The 23,924-nt window shown below is 44.9% G+C and overlaps 1 protein-coding gene and 1 long non-coding RNA gene across 2 annotated transcripts in view; one reads left to right on the plus strand and one right to left on the minus strand.

The window, feature by feature from the left end:
- The window catches only part of LOC148142987 (uncharacterized), a 33,406-nt gene extending 25,992 nt beyond the window's left edge, over positions 1 to 7,414 (plus strand). The window contains exon 3 of the long non-coding RNA XR_015751086.1: positions 3,213 to 7,414. This is a non-coding gene — a long non-coding RNA (uncharacterized LOC148142987). The remainder of the gene's footprint in view (positions 1 to 3,212) is intronic.
- Positions 7,415 to 7,779: 365 nt separating this feature from the next.
- On the minus strand, positions 7,780 to 10,853 carry LOC148142988 (uncharacterized). The gene has a single exon (XM_087973932.1). The coding sequence runs from the start codon at positions 10,413 to 10,415 to the stop codon at positions 9,252 to 9,254; it is 1,164 nt and encodes a 387-aa protein (XP_087830058.1). The 5' UTR covers positions 10,416 to 10,853; the 3' UTR covers positions 7,780 to 9,251.
- Positions 10,854 to 23,924: the final 13,071 nt, after the last annotated feature.

The raw sequence follows: 23,924 nt of genomic DNA on the forward strand, positions 1-23,924 counted from the left end.
GATGGCGGCGCGAGGCTGCGGTTTTCTCATCGACTCAGCGGGCGGTTTCTGACGGAGGGAGGGGGGCAGACAGGCATCGTTTACCTCAGAAAATACCTTTAAAATACATTTCAAATTAAAGCCAGAACTTTTCAAACAAAAGTTGTGAAGAAAAGGAGACAGTCCCCGGTGGGGTTTATTGTTTATTTGTGTGTAATTCCCGGGGCCCGGGAAAGGGGAGGTGACAGTTATCGGGTGAACGAGAAAACAAATTAAAAATGTCGGCGGTGGAGGAGAGAGAGCCGGCGCCCGCGGCTTCTTCGGCGGCGGCCGGAGCCCAGGAGCTCAACAACCCCCCGGAGCTGGAGGAAGGTCCAAGCTCCAAGAAGCGGGGGGTCCGGCTGGAGGCTGGATTTGCTCAAGGCTTGTATCTATTAACTTATTTAAATGGTACCTACTGTATGGGGCTATGGTTTACATTAAAACCGGAGGGTCCTGTCAGAGTGTTTGTTTATATTGAGCAGTTGTAGTTGGTAAAATACACTCCCTGGAGGAGCACCTTCTATGATGCTGCATTTCTTGCCTTCTGCCCTTCCCCCATTTGTTATCTCTCATCTTGATTTTACTTTTTTTTTGGTCAAATTTAATTTCATATTAATGAGACTTGGTGTTCACTGTGTGTTATTAATTTGTTTGTTGAATTACTGTAAGAAAAAAATTAATGGTGTCATGTCATTTCTGATGTCAGAGTTTGACATTGAATGTGCAGATGTGAATACCAATAAGTTGTGCAAATAAATCAAGAACTTGTGGTTCTAAAAACAAAAGCAGTTCACTGATATTAATGGCATTGTCTCATTTGAGGATGATGATTTGAGTCTGACCAACAAACCGTTTCATGTAGTCACCCAATTTAATTAAAATTTTCTTTAACTTAATTAAAGAAAATAACCCTGGCAGGCTAAAATTTGTACAATTTGTTTATAAGATTTATTTATATGTCCCTTGCGCTCGATGTGGTCTCTGCCACATTGGGGAGACTGGACGCCAACTTGCAGAACATTTCAGGGAACAGCTCTGGGACGCCAAAACGAAACGACCCCACCGCCTTGTGGCTGAACGCTTTAACTCCCCCTCCCAATCCGTCAAGGACACGCAAGTCCTCGGCTGCCTCTCCTCCAAGCTCTAGCTACCTGACGCTTGGAGGAAGAACATCTTGTCTTCTGCCTTGGGACCCACCAACTACATAGGATCAATGTAGATTTCACCAGTTTCCTTATTTCCCCTCCCCTCCCCCCACACCACACACCTTGTCCCAGATCCAGAGTTGAAAAATGTGGTGCTGGAAAAATGCCTCGAGGCAATGCCTCTAGGAATTCCCTGGCTGTTCTCTGGCATGGCACTCATCCACAGATTCTATCAACAAACACATTGACCTGGACCCAATATACCGGCCACTGCAGCAGACAGTTGCAACTGACAACCGGAAGCGGCAGAGACAAACCACTATAAATGCTGGAGGAAACATCACAGAAGCGCTTCACAAGAGGCTCCCAAGCACTGAGGATATCACCTGGACAGGAGATGAAACGTCTGCAACAAAAATTCCCAGCTCGGCGAACAGAACCACAACAATGAGCACCCGAGCTACAAATCTTCTCTCAAACTTTGAATTGAGCATAGGAGTTGGGACATCCTGTTGCAACTGTCACACGAGCCACACAACACAAGGCGTGGTCCTTCTCTGACTTACCATCCCTTGAAATATCGGGGGGAAGACACCCCTTTAATTGTAACATTCAGGAAATATGCCTTATTTCAACAAAAATGTGCTGTGCTCACAGATGTTTGGACAGAGAAAGGGAGTTGCAGTCTGGAGTGAAGCTCAACCTTCATTCAGAAAGAGAGGAGCAGCAGTAGCTTCAGAAGCTCACCGTCCAACTTGCGCATTCAGACAATAGGGGGGCTCTTCTGGGCAAAATCTGGGAATGAAGCAATGTCTCCCCCTTTCCATTCCTTATCCTGGGAGGGAGAGAGAAAGGGGGAAGCACTGTTCACTTGCAACAACGGGAGGCAGTATGAATACAAGCAGGGAGCAGACTCTGCAAAAGTCAGTTTCAGTCGGCTTCTTCTGAAATATTGTGTGCAATCCTGGTCTCCCTCCTATAGGCAGGATGTGGTGAAACTTGAAAGGATTCAGAGAAGAGTCACAAGGCTGTTGCCAGGGTAAGAGGGTTTGAACCACAAGGAGAGGCTGAATAAGATGGGGCTGTTTTCCCTCGAGCATCGCAGGCTGAATGTGTGTTTTTTAAAGAGGTTTATAAAAACGTGAGTGTGGATGGGGTGAATAATCAAGGTCTTTTCCCTGGGATAGGGGGAGTGCGGAACTAGAGGGCATAGGTTAAGGGCGAGAGGGGGAAAATTTAAAAGGGACCTTGCAGTCAACCTTTTTTTTGCAGAGGGTGAAGCGTGTATGGAATGAGCTGCGGAGGAAGTGGTGGAGGCATCTGGATGGTTATATGCAAAGGAAGGGTTTAGAGGGATATGGACCAAGTGATGGCAAATGGAACTAGACTAATTTTGGATATCCGGTCGGCATGGACAAGTTAGATTGAAGGATCTGTTTCTGTGCTTTATGTCTCTGACTGTATGACTGGTGAAAAGCGTTGGCATTCGTCGAAACATTTATGCAACAGAAAATTATAAGAAGGTAAAGATAAACCTCACGTCATCGATCAATGAATCCTGGTGTAGTATGGATGTATTTCCAGTAATAGAGTCAGTATGGCATGGAAGGAGTCCAAAACGACGGCTTCTTTTACAAAAAGTCACACTTAAAACTTAAATCTGAGTCTTCTGGAATTGTAAGACAACCGTGCGTTAATATAAGACAGATAAGTCTGGGGTATATGTTACATATTTGATGGAATGTTTATGGCTCTAAAAGCCTGATTTGCAGTTGTTTCTGGGCTCATAATATTGCACTGCAGCATATTGTATATCTTCAGTAAGAACGTCAATACCGCATGATAGATGTCCATTCAGCAACTTGAGTGAACTCTTCCTGGAGTATGCAATCCACCACATTACCCTGCTGTATACATTTACGTATAGATCAGCACAAAGATCTTGGGTATTAAGAGAGGAAACAATGATCCACAGAAACTAGAAATGTGTGTTCTGATTTTCTATTGTGGACTGACAGCGATGACCTTTGCAATCTCTTTCCACAGGAATATTACAAGAGAAGAATTTGGAGGCATAAATCTCAGACCAAACATCACATCGAAGTCTGACAATCGCTTGATTCACCAGGACTTGGATATTGATGGCCTTGAAAACAAAGGGGAGAAGGTCTGTCTGCTTTGTTAGGTTTTAAATGTCAGTGTGACTGGAAACTCACAGAGTCTTACATACCCACACACCAGAGTAGTGACTGGAACATGTTTTACAGAGTTCTCCAATTATCAGAGGGTTCACCAGTAACACCACACCTATGCTGTAAGTGTGAGCGAGTTTCAACTGATTGTTGAACCTGGAGAAATACGAGGACACCTGCACCATGGAGAAATCATGAAAATGCAGGGAGTGTCGGAACGGTTTCCCTTCCCCGCCTGCCCGATATTCATCAGCATTTATATACCGGGCAGCGGCCATTCACCTGCATTCAGCACAGGAAAGGCTTCACTCAGTCGCAACACCTCCTGGTCCACATTGGGGAGAAACTGCTCATCTGCCCTGTATGCTGAAGCAGATGAAGGACATTTTTTTTTTTTATCCTGGATGGAGCATACTGCAGGTATACCTGAAATAGATACATTTGTCTCTATCCCATTGAGTCTCCAGCACAGGGCCAGTCTGGGCTGCTCAATTGGTGTCTCAGTGTTTATTATTCTGCACCTGAGCCTCCATCCACCCCTCTTCATTGCTCCCCCATCTCCCCTCCATCAGCATAAAGATATCCCCCACTTTTCGAAAGTTCACTTTACACTACTTCACTTTAACAAAAGACCTACATTAATACCTTTCTCACAAACCGAAAGAAATCCGAAGAGGATTGTCGCTTTTACAAAGAAAGGCATAATATAAATTAATTCATGGTAATTACTCTTCGCTTTAGGCCATTTCGGCTTATGAAAGGAACACTCTACTTTCAAATAGTGGGGGAAAGCTGTATCAATACAATACAGCACAGGCCCTTCTCACTTGCTTTAGGCACACACACCCCCTCAAGCCTGTGCTACTTCTTAATTCTTACTTAGACCTGCTATTTATTGCCCATGTATGGCTTCTGTTCCTCTATTCACTTCCCCTTCATGTGTCTATCAAGATACACCTTAAACGTTGTTAAGGTGCCTACTTCCATTACCTCCACTGGCAGTGCGTTCCAGAAACCCACCACCCCTCTGTGTAAATTCCCCACCCCCACCACTTTCCCCCCAAACAGTCCTTGAACCTCTTTTAGTTGAACTTTCTACTTTGGTGGGAAAAAAACGCCTCTGACTATCATAGAATCCCTCCAGCGTGGAAACAGACCATTTAGCCCAACAAGTCAACACTGGCCCTCTAAAGATTAACACATAGAGACTCGTTTTCTTACCCCCATTATCTACATTTACTCCTGACTAATGCACCGAACTTACACATCCCTGAACATTGGAGCAATTTACACACAGACAATCCAACTTATCCTGCCTCTCCCTGGATGCTATGGGTAATGTAGCATCGCTAATCCACCCTAACCTATACAAGTTTGGATTGTAGGAGGAAGCCAGAGCACCCGGAGGAAGCCCACACAGACACGGGAGGTGGGGTGCAGGGACAATGTGCCAACTCCACACAGATAGTTGCCTGAGACTAAAATCGAACGCAGGTCTCTGGCACTGTGAGGCGTCAGTGCGAACCACTGAGCTACCATGCCACCCCTGTCCAGCCAATCTGTGTATCTCAGCATTTTGTCGAGGTCTCCTCTCAGCCTCTGTTTTTCCAAAGAAAATAATCCAGGTTTATGCCTCCTCTGCTCATAACGAGAGCCCTCCAGACTAGGCAATGTCCTGGTGAACCTTGCCTGTACCCTCTACCAGAGCACCCACATCCTTCCAGTAGCACCGTGACCAGAACTACACACTATATTCTGAATGTGGCCATAATAAACAGCTGTAACGTAACTCTTACACTCAAGGAAGTGTGCTGTGTGCTTTCTTGACCACGGTGCCCACCTGCATTACCACTTCCACGGATCTATATGCCCAGATCTCTCTGTATGCCAGTGCTCCTATGTGTTCTGCCATTTATCATACAATTCTTATATTTCCTTCATCTCTATCGAGCTTCACCTTAACTGTCTTTCTCTCTTCATCTCTTTTTCCCCCCTTCTCATCCCTCCACACATCAGCATATCATAAGACCATAGGAGCAGAAATTAGGCCATTCAGCCCATTGAGTCTGCTTCGCCACTCAACCCCATTCTCTCCCTTAACCTTTGATCCTCACGAACCTATCTATCTCCGTCTTAAATATATTCAGTAACCTGGCCTCCGCAGCCTTCTGTGGCAGTGAATTCCACAGACTCACCACACTCTGGCTGAAGGAGCCTCTCTTCCCTCTGTTCTAAAGGGTCTTCCCTTGACGCGAAGGCTGAGCCCTCAGGTTCTAGTCTGTCCTACCAATGGAAACACCTTCCCAACATCCACACCGTTCATTATTTTGTAGGTTTCAATTAGATCCCCTCTCATCCTTCTGAACTCCATGAAGTATAAACCTAGAGTCCTCTAATGTTCTTCATATGTTAAATTTTTCATTCCTGGACCATTCTTGTGAACCTCCTCTGAACATGTTCTAGGGCCAGTACATCCTTCCTGAGATATGGGGCCCACATCTACATACAGTACTCTAATTGTGGGCTGACCGGAGCCTTACAGAGCCTCAGAAGTACATCCCTGCATTTATATTCAAGTCTGATCAAAATAAATGCCATCATTGCATTTGCCTCCCCAACTACTGACTCAACCTGTAAGTTTACCTTGAGAGAATCCTGGAGTAGAACTCCATAGTCCCTTTTCACATCAGATTTCTAAATTTTCTCCCCATAATCCTTCTGTTCCAGAGTAGCAGCAGAGATTTCCAGACACCTCGATTGTTTTCAGGGATACCAAGGGATCTTTGGAATTGCCAGTATCTCAGGAGGAGGCAGAGGGGAATGTGGTGTGGTCCTGTAAACTGCAGAACTTTGCAACTCCCTGAATCAGCAGGAACTCTTTCTGGACCAAGAAACAAAAGGGCCACTGAGAAACTGCTATATCAGGAGGCAGAAATTAGGCCATTCAGCCCATTGAATGGTGGAGCAGACTCAATCATTCTTTAGTATCAAGGGTTACAGGGAGAATTGGGTTGAGAAACGTATCAGCCACGATTGAATAGTGGAGCAGACTCAATAGGCTGAATGGCCTAATTTCTGGTAGTTAACCATCCCTGGGAAGAAGGACGCAAAACAACAAGATGTTTCCTGGGACAGATGAGCGAAGTGTTTAATAAGCTCATGATAAAAGGACAATTAAGTTTGTCTGTGGAAGGAAGGCCCTGACGTAAAGGGTTTTTTGCAGGAAACGCTGTATCAAACAAACCACTAAACCTCGAGGATAAGAAGGTAAGCTACAGACCGGAGATCTCCAGAAGTATGGGGAGGTGGTGTTAGAATCTAAAGAAGCATCACATCACAGATTTGAAAGCGAGGAATCTCCACCAGAATTCAACCAGAATGATGTAGCAGCAGTACTTGGAAGAAGAATGCTGCACTGAATCCCTGGACACTTCCAGAGACAGATACTGTTGGGGGAAACTCAGTTAAATTCTGCCATCAATTGGGTGATAGCCAAGTTGTGAGTGAGGTTGAACTTGGTTACATAGAAGAATACAGCGCAGTACAGGCCCTTTGGCCCTCGATGTTGTGCCGATCCAAGCCCACCTAACCTACACTAATCCACTATCCTCCATATGCCTATCCAATGCCTGCTTAAATGCCCATAAAGAGGGAGCGTCCACCATTGCTACTGGCAGGGCATTCCATGAACTCACTACTCGCTGAGTAAAGAATCTACCCCTAACATCTGTCCTATACCGACCACCCCTTAATTTAAAGCTATGCCCCCTTGTAATAGCTGACTCCATACGTGGAAAAAGGTTCTCATGGTCAACCCTATCTAAACCTCTAATCATCTTGTACACCTCTATCAAGTCACCCCTAAACCTTCTTTTCTCCAATGAAAACTTGAGGAGTTTTATTTTTGGTTGCTCCATACAATAAAGTGTTCATCATTGTTTCAGCAGTTAATTGTGTGCAGTTTCTGAGTTAAGAGCCAAATTAAGACGATTCACCCACAACCACAGTGAGAGGCTGGGATTCATGTTGACTCCATTGCATTCAGCACTACATTACGTCAATACTTTTATAAAGCAAAGGCTGACAGCCACACCTATCTCAAAGAGAAACACCCAGAGGAGTGTGTCGCCCAATAATCTGTAAAATTAGCATGAAAAGTGGTGTAACCTGCTCTAGTGATAAGAATAAATCCCCAACACTTTAAAATCAACAATCAGCAATTTATTTATCCAACTCTCACGGTGAACAAATGAACAAAAGTATTAACATACTGGATACAGGCCAGGAGCAGATGGGTGGCACTAGTTTAGTTGGGGATCATGGACTGGTTGGTCTGAAGGGTCTGTTTCCAGGCTGCATGACTCCATAGCACGGAATGAATGGGGATCCATCCCAAAGATGATAAAGGTTTCAAGCCTTAGGCAAATGTGTGCACACCCCTCCAGATAACTGAGGGCAGTGGGACACTGAGGGTCAGTAGATCAGTCAGCCAGCCAGTTCTCTCCAGGAGACTTCTCTCTCAAGAAAGGAAGTGGTTTCCTGCCCCATCAGCCAGATTACCCAGTTTGGATTAGGTCCTATAATTCCAACAAAATAGGTAGACAGGGCAGTGTCTATAACAAATATGTTATTAAACTTGGAAGCATGCTGAAGACATATACAAGGATGTTACCAGGATTCAAGGGTCTGTGTAAAAGGGAGAGGTTGGACAAGCTAAGATATTTTTATTTAGAGCATTAAGAGTCTGAGAGAGGCCCTTCGAGAAGTGAAGAGATCGTGAGAGGGTGAATGCACTCAGACTTTTATCCCGGGGTTGGGGAAGTGAGGGCTAGAGGGCATCAGTTTAAAGTTAGAGGAAAAAGAATAAAAGGAAATGTGAGGGGCAACGTTTCTTTTCACGCAGACGGTGGTACACATATGGAATGAGATGCCAGCGGAAGTGGTTGAGGTGGGTACATTAACAACATTTAAAAGGCATTGGGGCAAATACGTGGATAGGAAAGGTATGGAAGGAAATGGGCCAAGTGCAGGGAAATGGGCTTAGTGTTGATGGACAGTTTGGTCGGTGTGGACCATGTTGGGCCGAAGGGCCTGTCTCCTGCTGTAGGACTCTATGATTTGCATCTCTTTGTTGGTCAGACAGTTTTGAGTTTCCAAATGGAACATCTCACAATCAGGCCGAATAAAATCCAATCTCATTCGTCTACTCTGATGCGGAGGTGCTGGTGTTGAATTGGGGTGGACAAGGTCAGAAGTCACATGGCACCAGATGAAGTGAGGAGGGGGCAGTACTCATGGAAGAGCAATGCTCCTAAAGCTTGTGATTTCAAATAAACTTGTTGCACTATAACATGGTGTCGTGTGACTTCCGACTTCTTCAACTCAAACGTGATGGGATACTTTGTCCAACTCGGCATATTTTATCAAGATTGCTTGGAGGAATTCTTTTTTTTAAAGATTAGATTCCCTACAGTATGGAAACAGGTCCTTTGGCCCAACAAGTCCACACTGGCCCTCCGCAGAGTAACCCAGCCATTCCCCTATCCCTATTCCTCTACATTTACCCCAACTAATGCACCACACCGACACATCCCTGAACACTATGGGACAATTTAGATGGGCCAATTCATCCTAACCTGCACACCTTTAGACCAGGGGAAGGAAACCAGAGCACTCAGAGGTAACCCATACAGACGTGGGGCGTGCAACGTGAAAGCTACACACAGACTGTCTCCCCAAGGGTGGAATTGAAACCAGGTCAGCATCGTGAGGCAGTGATACTAACCACTGAGTCACCATGCCACCCCTGAGCCATGTAGGTGGGCTTGGTGGGGGTGAGTCCAGCACAAAACACAAAAGCTCACTGCACCCACTGTCAGAATGGGCAGGAGGTTCAGCCCTGGGGGTGACCCACTGCAGTGTCACTGGTGGAATCTGATTGTTGGATGCACTGGTGCCTCCGCAAGTTGCAGGACAATGAGAACCTCCGCCTGCAGTCAGGGCAGGCAAACGGCCTCTCCCCAGTGTGGACCCATTGATGGGCCAGCAGTTTGGAGGAGTGGGTGAACCCCTTCCCGCACTCGGGGCAGCTGAATGGCTTTTCCCTGGTGTGGACCCGCTGGTGGGACAGCAGGTCAGAGGAATTGCTGAAGACCTTACCACACTCAGAGCAAGCGAAAGGCCTCTCCCTCATGTGGATTTGCCGGTGTCTCAGCAGGTCCGAGGAATTGCTGAAGGCCTTCCCGCACTCTGGGCAGCTGAAGGGCCTCTCCCCCGTGTGGACCCGCTGATGGGCCAGCAGGTTGGAGGAATTGCTGAAGGCCTTCCCACACTCTAGGCAGCTGAAGGGCCTCTCCCCCGTGTGGACCCGCTGGTGGCTCCGCAGGTGGGAGGTTTTGCTGAAGGCCTTCCCACACTCTGGGCAGCTGAAGGGCCTTTCCCCCGTGTGGATTCGCCGGTGGGTCAGCAGAGAGGAGGAATTGCTGAAGGCCTTCCCGCACTCTGGGCAGCTAAAGGGCCGCTCCCCCGTGTGGACCCGCTGATGGACCAGCAGGGAGGAGGAATTGCTGAAGGCCTTCCCACACTCTGGGCAGCTGAAGGGCCTCACCCCCGTGTGGACCCGCCGGTGCCTCAGCAGGTTGGAGGAATCGCTGAAGGCCTTCCCGCATTCGGGGCAGCTGAATGGCCTCTCCCCCGTGTGGACCCGCCGGTGCGTCAGCAGGTTGGAGGAATTGCTGAAGGCTTTCCCGCACTCGTGGCAACTGAAGAGCCTCTCCCCTGCATGGATTCGCTGGTGGGTCTGGAGGTTGTCCACCCAAGTGAATCCTTTCTCGCACATGGAGCAGTAAAACTTCCTCTCACCAGTGTGTATATGCTGGTGGGGCAGCAGGACACAGGAGCAAGTAAAGCCCTTTGCCCGCTCGGGGCAGGAGAACGGCCTCTTCCCAGTGTGATTGCACTGATGAGCCGCCAGGACAGGTGGGACATGGAAGCCCTTCCCGCAGTCGCCACAATTCCATGGTTTCTCAACAGGGCGTGTTTCCTCAGGTTTCTCCATGGCCTAAGCTTCAGCTGCACACACACGTGTACAACCCTGCCATGAATTCTTCTTTCCAGGCAGTAGAGTTGTTTCAGGCTCCACACTCAGTGCGCTGCAACAGTAGGGTCTTTCAACCGTACTCAAACTGGAACCAAAAAGAACGCTTTGCTCCTTCTCACAGAATCATAGTTGAAAATTGTTGCGGTCCTGATGGATTGAGTAACTATTAGACATTGATGTGAAAGTGAGGACTGGAGACGCTGGAGAGTCAGAGTCAAAAACTGCATCGCTGGAAAAGCGCAGCACAGCAAGCAGCATCAGAGAAGCAGGAGAATCAACATTTTTGACATAAGCCCTTTATCTGTTAACTTGAAACTTCTGTCTTCAGATAGTCTGTAAGAAAAGATTACAAAAGTCATCACTGCCAATCCATTTTTTTTTTATAGATATTTTTATTAGAAATTTAACATTTTAACAAGTTTACAAAAATAAACAAAACTCTCAGATATAAACATTGATATACAATTAACTCAAATATACAATAGCCAAAATTTAACAAAAAACAGAAAAAAAACGAAAAAGAAAAAAATCAAACAAAACTCAACTATCTACTAATCTAACCTACAACTAACCAGAGTGTATATTTAAGTCTCTTACATGCTCGGGATATAATAAAACCCGTTTTCGTGCGGGATTCGTCCCCCGAGGGGCCCCGGACCAGCCAGGTTTGTAATCTCAATTAAATAAAAGCCCTTGTTAGGATAGCCGAAATATCTGTATTTATATAATTCAAGAAGGGCTGCCATATTTTATAAAATAATTCGGTCTTTCAGTGCACCATATTTGTAAGGAAGTCAAGGGGAATACATTCCATAATTAATCTGTGCCAATTTGAAAATCCAGGGTGGCCCTCAGCCGCCCAGTTCACCAAAATATTTTTCCTTGCACGAAAGAAAGAATAGAAAATAGTCTCTTCCCGTACGTGTCCAGGGAGGGAAGGTTTGAAAAGCCCAAGAGGAGAGATACAGGGTCCACTTTAATTTCCGTTCCTAAAATTTCTGTCAGGGTACTTGCTACTTTAGTCCAATATCTACGGATCTTATGACAGGTCTATAGGCAATGTACATGAGTGCCCACTTCTATTTTGCATTTAGGACACATTGGAGATGCTCCTGCCTTAAATTTTGCCAATCGAACCGGTGCTATATGGGCCCTATGAAGTATCTTCAGCTGGATAGCCTGGGTTCTGTTACAGATAGTAATTCTTCTAGCATTTTCCCAAATATCATTCCACGTTTCTATAGATTTCTAGTCCCAAATCCTGATCTCATGTTTTAAGCAGATTATCCATATCTCCCGATACTTTATCATGTAGTAAATGATAAATAGTACTGACGGAAAATACCCCCACTGGTCGTAGGACACTACATTCTCTATCTGATTTATAAAGACTATCTGATAACGTGGTCTTCTTCTGTATATAATCTTGAATTTGGAAGTATCGAAAGAGGTCTCCATTAGGTAATCCGAATTTCTGACGCAGCTGTTCAAAAGACATCAGGACCCCATCTTTAAATAGATCCCCTCAACATGAGATACCCCTGGATCTCGAGTTTAAAAGTGGCATCTGTAAACCCCGGTTGGAATCCCCATTCTCCCACTATCGGTGCATAAGGGGATGTTTTATGTGAATTGCCCTCATTTTGCCGCATTCTATTCCAAGCACTGCCAGTCCAGTTAAGAATGAGATATCAAGGCATTGACACTGACACCAGACAGAAACTGTACATATAGATGTGGCAAATGTTAGTGGCAAGCCAGACTGATAGAGATATGTAGCACAGAAACAGACCCTTCGGTCTAATTCATGCGTGCCAACGAGATAACCTAACCTAATCTCGGCCAATTTGCCAGCATTTGGCCCATATCGTCTAAACCCTTCCTAATCGTATACCCATCCAGATGCCTTTTAATGTCATAATTGTACCAGCACCCACCACTTCCTCTGACAGCTCTTTCCTTAAACATGCCACTTTCTGCATGAAAGACTTATCCCTTAGGTTCCTTTGTTAAGTTCTTTTGCTTGAGCTTCTTACACTGCAATACGCCAAATTCTGTGAACAACCAAACTTTATTAAGTACAGTACAAGCTGTGGAGAAACTCTTAACACTCTTCGCAATGCTGGTACACAACAGTACCAAAAAAAAACAAACCCCTTAAACAAAGTAAAACTGAAACAGAGGCTTACAGTTGAAGTTAGAAGGGCAGAAGGAGACAGTATTAGCAGCCTTTCTCCACATAGTCCACTGCTTAACTCACCCAAACGAGACTTCAGCTTTCAGGACTGACCACTCCCCTTTCATTGTACAGGTCACTTCTAAAATATAAAAGCTTTGGCCTCAAGTCTCATCTGTTCACATATAACCAAAAATGCCTCCCAATACTGTTTTTCATCTCTGTACTAAACCAGTCACTTCGGAGCCCAGGTTATTTTACCACCCCTCTGAAAAAAAAAACCAAGGACACAGCATCCTTGAGAAGAATGACCAGCTTTTAGTAAAAGGACCAGCTATTAGTAAAAAGGACCAGCTTTGTGACTGAGGGATATAGGCCAAACACTGGCAGATGGGATTAGATTAGTTTGAGAACATAGCATGGAGTAGTTGGACTGAAGGGACTGTTTCTGTGCTGTTTGACTCGGTAATTGTTCTGCAATGGTCTGAAAACCATTTCCTTGCCTTCCCCCATAAACATCCACTTCTTTGTTGTTCCAAAATCAGATGAACTCAGCCTTGAATATATTCAATGATCCCATAACTGCAGGAAGACATCCCCACTTCTGATCTCAATTCCTCTTGCTAAGATAACACCTGCTTTGCTCATTGCTTGCTGCACCTACCTCACAACTGGCATTAACTGGTATGGAAGGACGCTGAGGCCCCTTTATACACATTCCTGATGAAGGGCTCGTGCCTGTAAGGCTGACTCTCCTGCTCCTTGGATGCTGCCTCATCTGCTGTGCTTTTCGAGCACCACACTTTTTGACTCTGATCTCCAACATTTGCGGTCCTCACTTTCTCCACATCCCAATATATCACCATTTAAACAATGCATCTCCTTTCTGCTTCCCCGCCCACAGGGAATGCTATCACTTCACATCGTGGTACTGCATTTTCCATGAGTTTGCCAACTGAGACACAGACCTGGCCCAACTTTTCCAGAATCTCTCCCCTCCATAAATTGAGATTGAGAGACACACACAATAGGGGTGTCTCTGATTAGGAGGACCACGCTCCTTCCGGTCCTCCAGGGCTTCCTATTGGCCCAACAAAAGAAGATCACGCGCAGTTTCCGCGGACAACCAGGAGCATGCGCAGGTTTTGCTGACACCGGCGAACATGCGTAGTGTGTTGTCACCGAGGAGCATGCGCAAGATGCTCTGTGACGTTGCTGGTGTTACCGACAGGTTTTGTGCCCAAATGACACTCGGAGACAAGAAAGGCTGGAGCGACATTTTATATTTATCCTGCAGCTCCACATTTTATTTGACGACTCATCTTTTCCTCAGGGTAGGGGACTCCCAAACTGGAGGGCATAGGTTGAGGGTGAGAGGGGAAAGATTTAAAAGGGACCTAAGGAGTAGAAAAAAAGTGTGAAAGTTAATTCCCCACAAGTGCCCTCTCCAAACCTGCACATCTTTGGATTGTGGGGAGAAACCGGAGCACCAAAGGAATCCCATGCAGAGAAGGTGCAAACTCCACTCAGACAGTTGCCCGAGACTGGGATCAAACCTGGGTCCCCAGCGCTATAAGGCAGCAATGCCAGCCACTGAGCCTGTTCAGAAAAAGCAGCAATTGATTTATATGAGGGTGAGGGGGGAAAGGACTAAAAGGGACCTAAAGGGCAACTATTTTACACAGCGGGTGGTGCGTGGATTGAATGAGCTCCCAGAGGAAGTGGTGGAGGCTGGTACAATTACAATATTCAAAAGGCATCTGGATGGGTATATGAACAGGAAGGTTTGGAGGGATATGGGCCAGGAGCTGGCAAATGGGCCTAGATTAATTTAGGATATCCGATTGGCACGGAACAAACAGTTTGTTTCCACACTCCACTACTGTTTCTATATAGTCAGAATTGTTATGACACGGACTGCACCTCCCCCCCCCCCAACTAATTTAAACCCAAAAAAGATTTACCCCATGTGGTAATGTGAAAATTCAAGAGGGAAGGAACTGTTTCTAAAAGTCACTATTTCAAGTTTTATTTAATGATCTAGGACACTAACTTGCAAGTGTTTAAATCTGCTGGGATTTTTCGTACCGCCAAATCTATTCAAATCTGTCTAAACCAGTTCAAATCTCGGACGAAAGTCCTCAAATTTTAAAACATTGTGTGCAACCTCCCCCACCTAATTTAAACCAGCAACATAGAGAAGGTTTAAACCATGCAGTAATCTGTGAAAATTCAAGAACCAAGAAACTATTCCCAAAGGTCAGTATTTAAAGTAAAAATTAACAACTTTATTTATTAAAGTCTAACAGAGAATAATTAATTAACAACTATTTACAACTCCTGTCTCTAACCTATCTTCTACCTTCCCCTATACGATACCAGTCCAATAAAAACCCCTGATTAAGATTTACCGAAAGATTCAAACTTCAAAACCAGCCAGCTGTTAAATCTTCTCTTTGTATCTTCCTCTGTAGATTTGCTCTCCAGGTCGGTGTCGATGTTTTTTCTCTGTGCAGACTCCTCTGGACAGGTACTCTTAGAGTTCTCACTAGCAGCCTACATTTGTTGGTCTTTTGGCAGTTCTCCTGTAACTGTTCAACTTTTTGTTTTGATTTTGTACTCCAAAGCATCAAATCGTTTCATTGGTGTTAATATTAGATTGGATTAAATTCCCTACAGTGCGGAACCAGGCCCTTCGGTCCAACCAGTCCACACTGACACTCCAAACAGTAACCCACCCAGATCCATTTCCCTATGACGAATGCACCTAACACTACGGGCAATATAGCATAGTCACTTCACCTGACCTGCACATCTTTGGACTGTGGGAGGAAACTGGAGCACCCAGAGCAAACCCACGCAGACACGGGGAGAATGTGCAAACTCCACACAGTCAGTCACCCAAGGCTGGAATCGACCCTGGTGGTGTGAGGCAGCAGTGCTAACCAATATTCTCAAAATACTAAATTCAAACTTGATTGGAATTCAGTATTTTGGGGCAAGATTTAAATCGATTGGCCAAAATTGAGTATGTTTTTGTCTCCAGGCAACCCAGCTACTGAGCTGTTCGACCAAATGTTAAATTGTTACCTTGTTCAGAACGCTTGGTGCTACGTCAGGTGGTTCTGCTCGCTTTTCAACTCTCTTGAAGGTAGAATACACCTCTACACCTTCTAATAGAACCAATTTTTCAAGACTAGGGTTCGGCCATTCACCCCTAACAGGAGAAAGTGAGTACTGCAGATGCTGGAGATTAGATCAAGAATGTGGTGCTGGAAAAGCACAGCAGGTCAGGCAACATCCGAGGAGCAGGAAAATTGACATTTCGGGAAAATTGACATTTCGAGCAAAAGCCTCATTCACCCCGAACAGCCTGTCCTCAACTGCACATAGTTCAAAGCAAGTTTGAGAAAGATGGCTGCAGCTTTGTCTTAATATAAAATTGAACATGCGTTCAAACTTTACTGCTATTTCTGAATATATTATTTTAGCTATTCTCAATTTGAAAGATCAGCCATTTCTCGTGCACCCCCATCTCCCAGGCAGTTTCATCATCAACCATTCTCTCTCTCTCTCTCTTCTAAGAGCTTGATACAGCGATCAAAGAGAGCTTGAGGCATGAGAAAGTTCAGTGGGAGTTGGAAGAGAGACAGAATGGACAGGATGACAGAGTGTGGGGGCCATTGAGAGACTGGGGGGAACAGAGGGTGGTGGGGGCGGAAAGGAAAGACTCGGGGGTCAAAGGGTGGAGGAAGAGAATGAGGGGGAAAGAGAGAAAATGGGGGGCAGAGAGTTGCGGGGTGAGAGAGAATGGATGGGGGCAGTGGGTGGGGAGAGAGACAGCACAATTCCCACCTTCCCCAGGACTGGGGCAGTGTCCCATGAACTGGAGCCTACTCCTCCCACAGCAGGTCATTTCTCAATCCACATATGGCTAAAGGAGAAGAATTATGTAATCCCTGCACGCCATTTCACCTATCAAATTCACACCGACCTTCCACACAGCATCCCACCCAGACTCATCCACTTACCCTACAGCCCTGCAGGCTAACCCACTCTAACCTGCACATCCCTGGACACTTTAGCACAGCCGATCCATCCAAAACTGCAGATCCTTGGACTGTGGAAGGAAACCGGAGCACCCAGAGGTAACCTGCGCAGACTGAAGGGGGAGAACATACCAAAGTTCACACAGACAGTCACGAGAAGATGGAATCAAATCGCTTCTAACAATTCTCCCATACCTGCAAAACCCTGAGCACCATGGGTAATTTAGCAGAGCCAATCCACCCTAACCTGGGCAAAGCTAAAAATCACATGACGCCAGTCCAACAGGTTTATTTGGAAGCACTAGCTTTCGGAGCACTGCTCCTTCATCAGGTGGTTGTGGAGTCTAAGATCATAAGACACTGAGTCTACAGCAAAACATTACAGAGTCATGCCACTGAGATGATATATTGAAGAAGCCTGGATTGTAAAGTCTTTCATCTTTAGAATGAGTTGCTTGTGTCATTAATATGTAAACCCCAGAACTTCTTATAAGACACCTACTCAAGATAACAAGGTTTTATAAGAAAAGATTACAACTTAGCTCAGACAATGCATTAAACGTGTGAGGCCAGAGTCTGTCTGCATCCCAGTTTTTGAGTCAGACTAGTTCTGTTTCCAAAGTGGAATTTATAAAATATTCCATGTATTATCTGCCTGCAGATTGTGCATTTTTTGAGTAAAATAGATGGTATCTGCAAATACAAATTCACCCCATAGACCTCGGTGTGTGCACGAGGGAGAGTAAAAGTCTAGTTCCATACTGTATATCTCTATGTCTATTGCATAACAGATGCTTTATTTCTGTTGATGTAAATATTGTTATAAATCGTAGCTGGGTACTAATACTTAGATGTAAGGGAGAGACAATTTTTCAATTAGGGCACTATAAGAATCCTGGCAGACCCCTATTTCGAGGTTACTTGCCAATGAACAGACACAAGCACCTATTTAATTCTAACTTTTCGCCTTTTTTGTTATATTTTCTGGTATGATACTCTGTGTCTGGATGGTTGACAGGCTGGGAGATTGTGGGCTGGACTTTGATTGACTTTTATTGTTCCGGAAGGTGTCAAAGGAGGTTAAAGCTTCAGCAGAAATGAAGCAGAGCTGAGAACGGACAACAACTGTGTGGGAACAGGGAGATCAATAGAGGACAAAGAAACCAGGACCTGAAATCCGAGCTGACACCAGACTACCTTGTGATCAGTGCTTTGATTAGCAGTATCAACCCTCTACCTTTACCTAGCTTCTCATTCGACTTGAATGCCACATCTCCCCTCAATATTTAGGATCCAATCCTTGTCATCCTGAAGCTATGTCTCTGTAAGGAGTCCCAGATCATAATTATTCTCTTCAATGTGTGCAGTCAATTCATTCACTTTTGTTACGTTGCAGCGCTATTACGACACAGAGTAACCCCCTCTGCTAAATTAAACCAGAAACACAGAAATGATTCACCCCACGCAGTAATATGTAAAAGTTTGAGAGGCAAAGTACTATCCCAGAGGTAAATATTTAAAGTAAGAATTAACAACTTTACTCTTTATGTCCAACACAGAGTATTAAAACTCACAAAAATGCCTTGTTTTATAATCCAAAACATCGGATCATTTTATTGGTATCAATATTATCAAAATACATAATTCAAACTTGATTGGACTTTGGTATTTTGGGGCAAACTTTAAACTGATTGGCCAAATTTGAATTTGTTTGTGCCTCATGGCAACCCAGTTGCTCTATTTGTGTTGACCAAATATTACATTCACATCTTGTTTAGAACACTTTGTTCTGCTCAGCTTTTTAACTCCCTTCAAGGTACAGTACCTCTACCCCTTCAAGGTACAGTACCTCTACCCCTTCATAACAAGCACAAATTCAGATACTGAGCTTTTAGTTTTATTGTTTGTAATCTTTTGAATCCAGTATTAATTGCTGGTACGTTTATTCTCCTTGTTCCTTTCTATTTTTCTCTGACGTCCATTTTCCACATCACTACATTGCTTACCAACCTTGATTTGGATTGGCCATGCTAAATTGCCCATAGTGCCCAGGGATGTACAGGTTAGGTGGGTTAGCCAATGGGAAATGCAGGGTTATTGTTTCATAGTAATAGAAGTAGGAGTAGGCCGTTTGGCCTGTTGAGCCTGCTTCACCATTTATTAAGATCGTGGCTGATCTATCCATCATCTCAGCTCTTCTTATTTGTGTTATCTCAAACTCTTGATTCCCTCAGGGGCGCGAGGGGTGTATGAGCAGGATGGTCTTCGGAGGGGTCAGAATGGACTTGATGGGCTGAATAGCCAGCTTCCACACTGTAGGGCTTCTATGATTTACCGCAGTTGTGTTTGCCTCAGATCACAGTTCCCAGAATCTCCCTCCTTCTGCAAATCGAAAGACAAATCCCACCCTGCCCTCTCGTATGTACGTTATCTAAATGCTTAATTGTTTCTAGTAAATACAGCCCACACCTCCCTCTGCTGCCAGTAACGTTTACAATGCTGATGAAACAATGCCATTCCTGCAGTACTGAAAATCGTAAGGCTTCTAACAATACCAGTTACTGATTCACCGTCCTCCTGATGGACAACATTGGAAATACAATGTTGGAGGCTGGCAGAAATGAGCAGTTTCACTCAAAATTCCACCTAACCCTTCACTGGGCACCCCAATCAGCCCACTTTACTTACTGCTGGTAAGCCTTAAAGCACTTCACCCCCACAGTGCAATGAATTCCTACTTTCCACCAAAATCCTAGACGTACTCACGTACTCAGTTGCTGTCTCACCAATGAAATATTTCATTGTCACTTCTTCTGCTTCCAGTAAAGGCAAAACATCTTTGAAAGCTGCTCTGAAAGTCCAATCTTTACAACAACACTTCTGCTTTCACACAAGATGATTAAAGTCATACAGCACAGAAACAGAGCCTTCGGTCCAACTCATCCATGCCGACCAGATATCCTAAACTCATCTAATCCCATTTGCCAGCATTTGGCCTGTATCCCTCTAAATCCTTCTTATTCACATACCCATCCAGATGCCTTTTAAATGTTGTAATTGTAGCAGCCTCCACCATTTCCTCTGGCAGCTCATTCCAAACATGCACTACCCTCTGTGTGAAAAAGTTGCCCCTCAGGTCCGTTTTAAATCTTTCCCTTTTCACGTTAATCCTATGCCCTCTAGGTTTGAAGTTGCCTACCATGGGGAAAGGATTTTGTCTATCCAACCTATCCATACCCCTTATAAACTTCTGCAAGGTCACCCATCAGCCTCTAATGCTACAGGGAAATTATCCCTGGCGTATTCAGCATCTTCCTATCGCTCAAACCCTCCAACTCTGTCTACATCTTTGTAAATCTTTTCTGAACCATTTTAAGTTTCACAACGTTCTTCCAGAGGAGGGCAACTGGAATTGCACACAGTTTTCCAAAGTGGCCTAACATGACCTCCCAACCCCTGTACTCAATGCTCTGACCAATAAAGAAAAGCGTGCCAAATGCCTTCTTCACAATCCTGTCTCCCTGCAATTCCACTTTCAAGGAATTATGAACCTGCAAGGACACTGTTTAGCAACACTCCCCATTAACTATGCAAGTCGTGCCCTGATTTGCCTTTCAAAATGTAACACCTCACATTTATCTAAATTAAATTCATGTTGCCATTCCTCGGCCCATCAGCCCATCCGATCAATTCTAATTTATATTGAACTTTATTTCCTCTCTCATCCCCTAAAAGCTGAGAATCTCCATCCCACACACACTCCCCCCGTTCTGACTTTGCTGAACCTAATTCCTGCTGTAACTCATCCTGAAGGGTGTGGTTCATGCTGATTAACAGACCCACACTCGGGGGAGGTGGAGATCTAATTGAAACAGCCAGAATTCTGAATGGCCTGGACAAAGTGCACATGGGGAAGATGTTCCTATTGGTAGGAGAGTCTAGGACCCGAGGGCACAGTATCAGAGTAAAAGGAATATCTTTTAGAACAAAGATAAGGCGAAACATTTTCAGCCGGTGAGTGGTGAATATGTGGAATTCATTGCTACAGAAGGCTGTGGAGGCCAGGTCACTGAGTAGATTTAAGATGGAGATAGATAGGTTCTTGAGTATCAAGGGGATCGAGGGTTACAGGGAGAAAGTGGGAGAATGGGATTGAGAAACTTATCAGCCAGAACTTAATAGTGCAGCACCCCTGATGGGCTCAGAGGCCTAATTTCTGATCCTGTGTTTTATGGTCTCTTGCTGTTCTGGACTAGGAGTGTGCAAATTGGGAGCAGGAATAGGGCATTTAGCCTGTCGAGCTTGCACCAGCATTGAATAGATCATAAGTAGATCTGAGTATACCGACGTAAAAGGCTAAAACAAGGACTGCAGATGCTGGAAACCAGAGTCTAGATTAGAGTGGTGCTGGAAAAGCACAGCAGATCAGGTAGCTCCTCGGATGCTGCTGACCTGCCATGAATATACCTACATTCAGGTTAATAAGCTGGAAATTTTTCCACTGGAGCAGAGGAGGATTATAACATCGTGAGAAGTATAGATCAGGTGAACGGCCAAAATCCTCTCTCTAGGCTGGGGGTCAAGATTACGGAGCAAATTTTGAAAGAGAGAGAGGAGAAAGATTTTAAAAGGACATGAGGGTCGCCATTTTCTTCCCCCCAGAGAGTGGTTTGTGTGTGGAATGAATTTCCAGACAAAGGGGTGGATGCAGATAAAGTTAGAACATTTAAAAGACATTTGGATTAGTATATGAATGATGAAGTTTAATTTAAATAAATGTGAAGTGCTGGATTTTGGGAAAGCAAATCAAAGTAGGACTTAGCATAAAGTGTATAAGGTCCTGGGGCGTGTTGCTGAATAAAGAGACCTTGGAGTGCAGGTTCATAGTTCCTTGAAGGTCCCAGGTAGAGAGGATAGTGAAGGCAGCATTTGGCATGCTTTCCTTTATCGGGTACAGCACTGAGTAAAGGAGTTGGGAGGTAGTGATGTTGAAGCTCTACAGGACATTGGTGAGACCACATTTGGAATATTGCGTGCTTGGAATATTGCATGCAACTCTGGTCTCCTGCCCATCAGAAGGACGGTGTGAAACTTGAAAGGGTTCAGAAAAGATTTACCAGCATGTTGCCAGATTTGAAACAAAATAGCTCTCGGGAGAGGCTGAATAGGCTGCGGCTGTTTCCCTGGAGCGTCGGAGGCTGAGGGATGACCTTAGAGATTTATAAAGTCATGAGAGGCATGGATAGGGTAAATAGACAAAGTCTTCTCCCTGGGGTGGGGTAGTGCAGAACTAAAGGTTTTGGGCGAACGGGGAACGACATAAAAGAGCTCAAAGGGAGCCTTTTCACACAGTAGTGCATATATGAAATGACCAGCCAGAGGAAGTGGTGGAGACTGGTATAATTACAGAATTTAAGAGGCATTTGGATTGGTCTATAATAGAAGGGGTTCGAGGGATATGACCCAGGGCTGGCAAATAGACTAGATTAGGATAACTGATAGGCATGGACAAATTGGACCAAAGGGTCTGTTTCTGTGCTGTACATCTCTATGACTCCAATATAAAAGGTTCAGAGGGATATAGGTAAAACACAGGCAGGTGGGTCCAGTTTAGTTTGAGAACATAGTCAGCATAGTAAGTGATCTGCACTGGTCTTGCCTCCACCATACACATCACTTCTTTGTTGTTCAAAAATCAGATGAACTCAGCCTTGGATATATTCAATTACGCCCAAACAGCAGGAAGGCGTCCCTACTTCTGATCTCAATTCCTCTTGCTAATATACCACTTGCCTTGCTCACTACTTGCTGCACCTGTCTGACAACTTGCATTGACTGGATTAGAAGGACGCAGAGGCCCCTTTGTTCATCCACACATCATTTCTAATGAAAGGCTCGAGCCTGAAATGTCAATTCTCCTGTATTTGCCATTGAAAAAAAAGACCTGGACTAACTTTCCCAGATTCTGTCCCCTCCCTGGATTCACTCCGTTTCCCTTCAGTTCCTGCAAGTCAACAGCTCAACCCCGGAACGGAACAGGGGTTGAGAAAAGAGTGTGTTGAACTCAGATGTTGGAGAGAGGAAGGAAGTTGGAGTCTGGGGTGAAGCTCAATCTTCATTCAGAGAGAGAGGAGCAGCAACAACCACCTCAGAAGCACATGGTCCTACTTCCGCATCCAGACGATGGGTTTGCTGTGATTGGCAGGAGGACCAGTCTACATCCGGTCCTCCAGAGCTTCTCATTGGTCCATCAAAACAAGGTCACGGAGTGTTTCCGCTTGTTGCGTGAGCATGCGTAATAGTTTGCTGACACCGTGGAACATGCGCAGTGCGTTGCTGACACCGAGTCGCATGTGCAGTATGGAGATGTTGGCATTACTGCAGATTTTCAAAGTTAAAAATCACACAATGTCAGGTTATAGCCCGACAGGTTTATTTGGAATCACTAGTTTTCGAAGCGCTGCTCCTTCATCGTTGGTTGTGGAGCAGAATCATAACACACAGACTTTATAGCACCAGGATTGCAGTGACATGGGATGGAATATTAAACAACTTTAGCTTACCTCGACCATTTTTTAGAATGACCATGTTAGTTTCGATTCCTTCACATGTAAATCCTAAAACTTTTCAAAAGTTACATTGTCAAGCTAGCTTTTAACAATAGGTGTCATTCAATCAGATGATGCATTGAAGGTGTTAAGTTAAAGTCTGTCTGTGTCCCAATGTTAGGTCAGACGGATTCTATTTCTATCGTTGTATTACAGAATCTTAGGTGTATGAGTTTTTGAGCAAAATAAAATGCGATTCTGCAAGTACAAATTCAACCCACAAACTTTTATGTGTGTGTGTGTGTGTGTGTGTGTGCAGGAGAAACCAAGTGATCATGTGTGTGTGAGAGAGTGTAATGGGGAATAAGTCTGAGAAGGTGTGTGTGTGTGTGAGAGAGTGTATAATGGAGTATAAGTCTGCGAGAGGGTGTGTGTGAATGCATGCGCGCATGTGTGTATGAGAGAGAGAGAGAATGTATCGTGTAGTGTGACATGAACCCAAGGTCCCGTTTGAGGCCGTCTCAAAGGGTATTGAACTTGGCTATCAGCCTCTGCCCAGCCACTTTCCGTTGTTGCCCGTCCTGAAGTCTACTTTGAAGGATAGTCACCCGAAGGTCCAAGGCTGAATGTCCCAGACCGCTGTACTGTTCCCTGACTGGGAGGAAACACTCCTGGCTGGTGATTGTTGTGCAGT

This window comes from Chiloscyllium plagiosum, unplaced genomic scaffold (assembly GCF_037043375.1).
Source record: "Chiloscyllium plagiosum isolate Xiang-an unplaced genomic scaffold, Cpla_swu_hap1 HiC_scaffold_27, whole genome shotgun sequence".
Taxonomy (NCBI): domain Eukaryota; kingdom Metazoa; phylum Chordata; class Chondrichthyes; order Orectolobiformes; family Hemiscylliidae; genus Chiloscyllium; species Chiloscyllium plagiosum.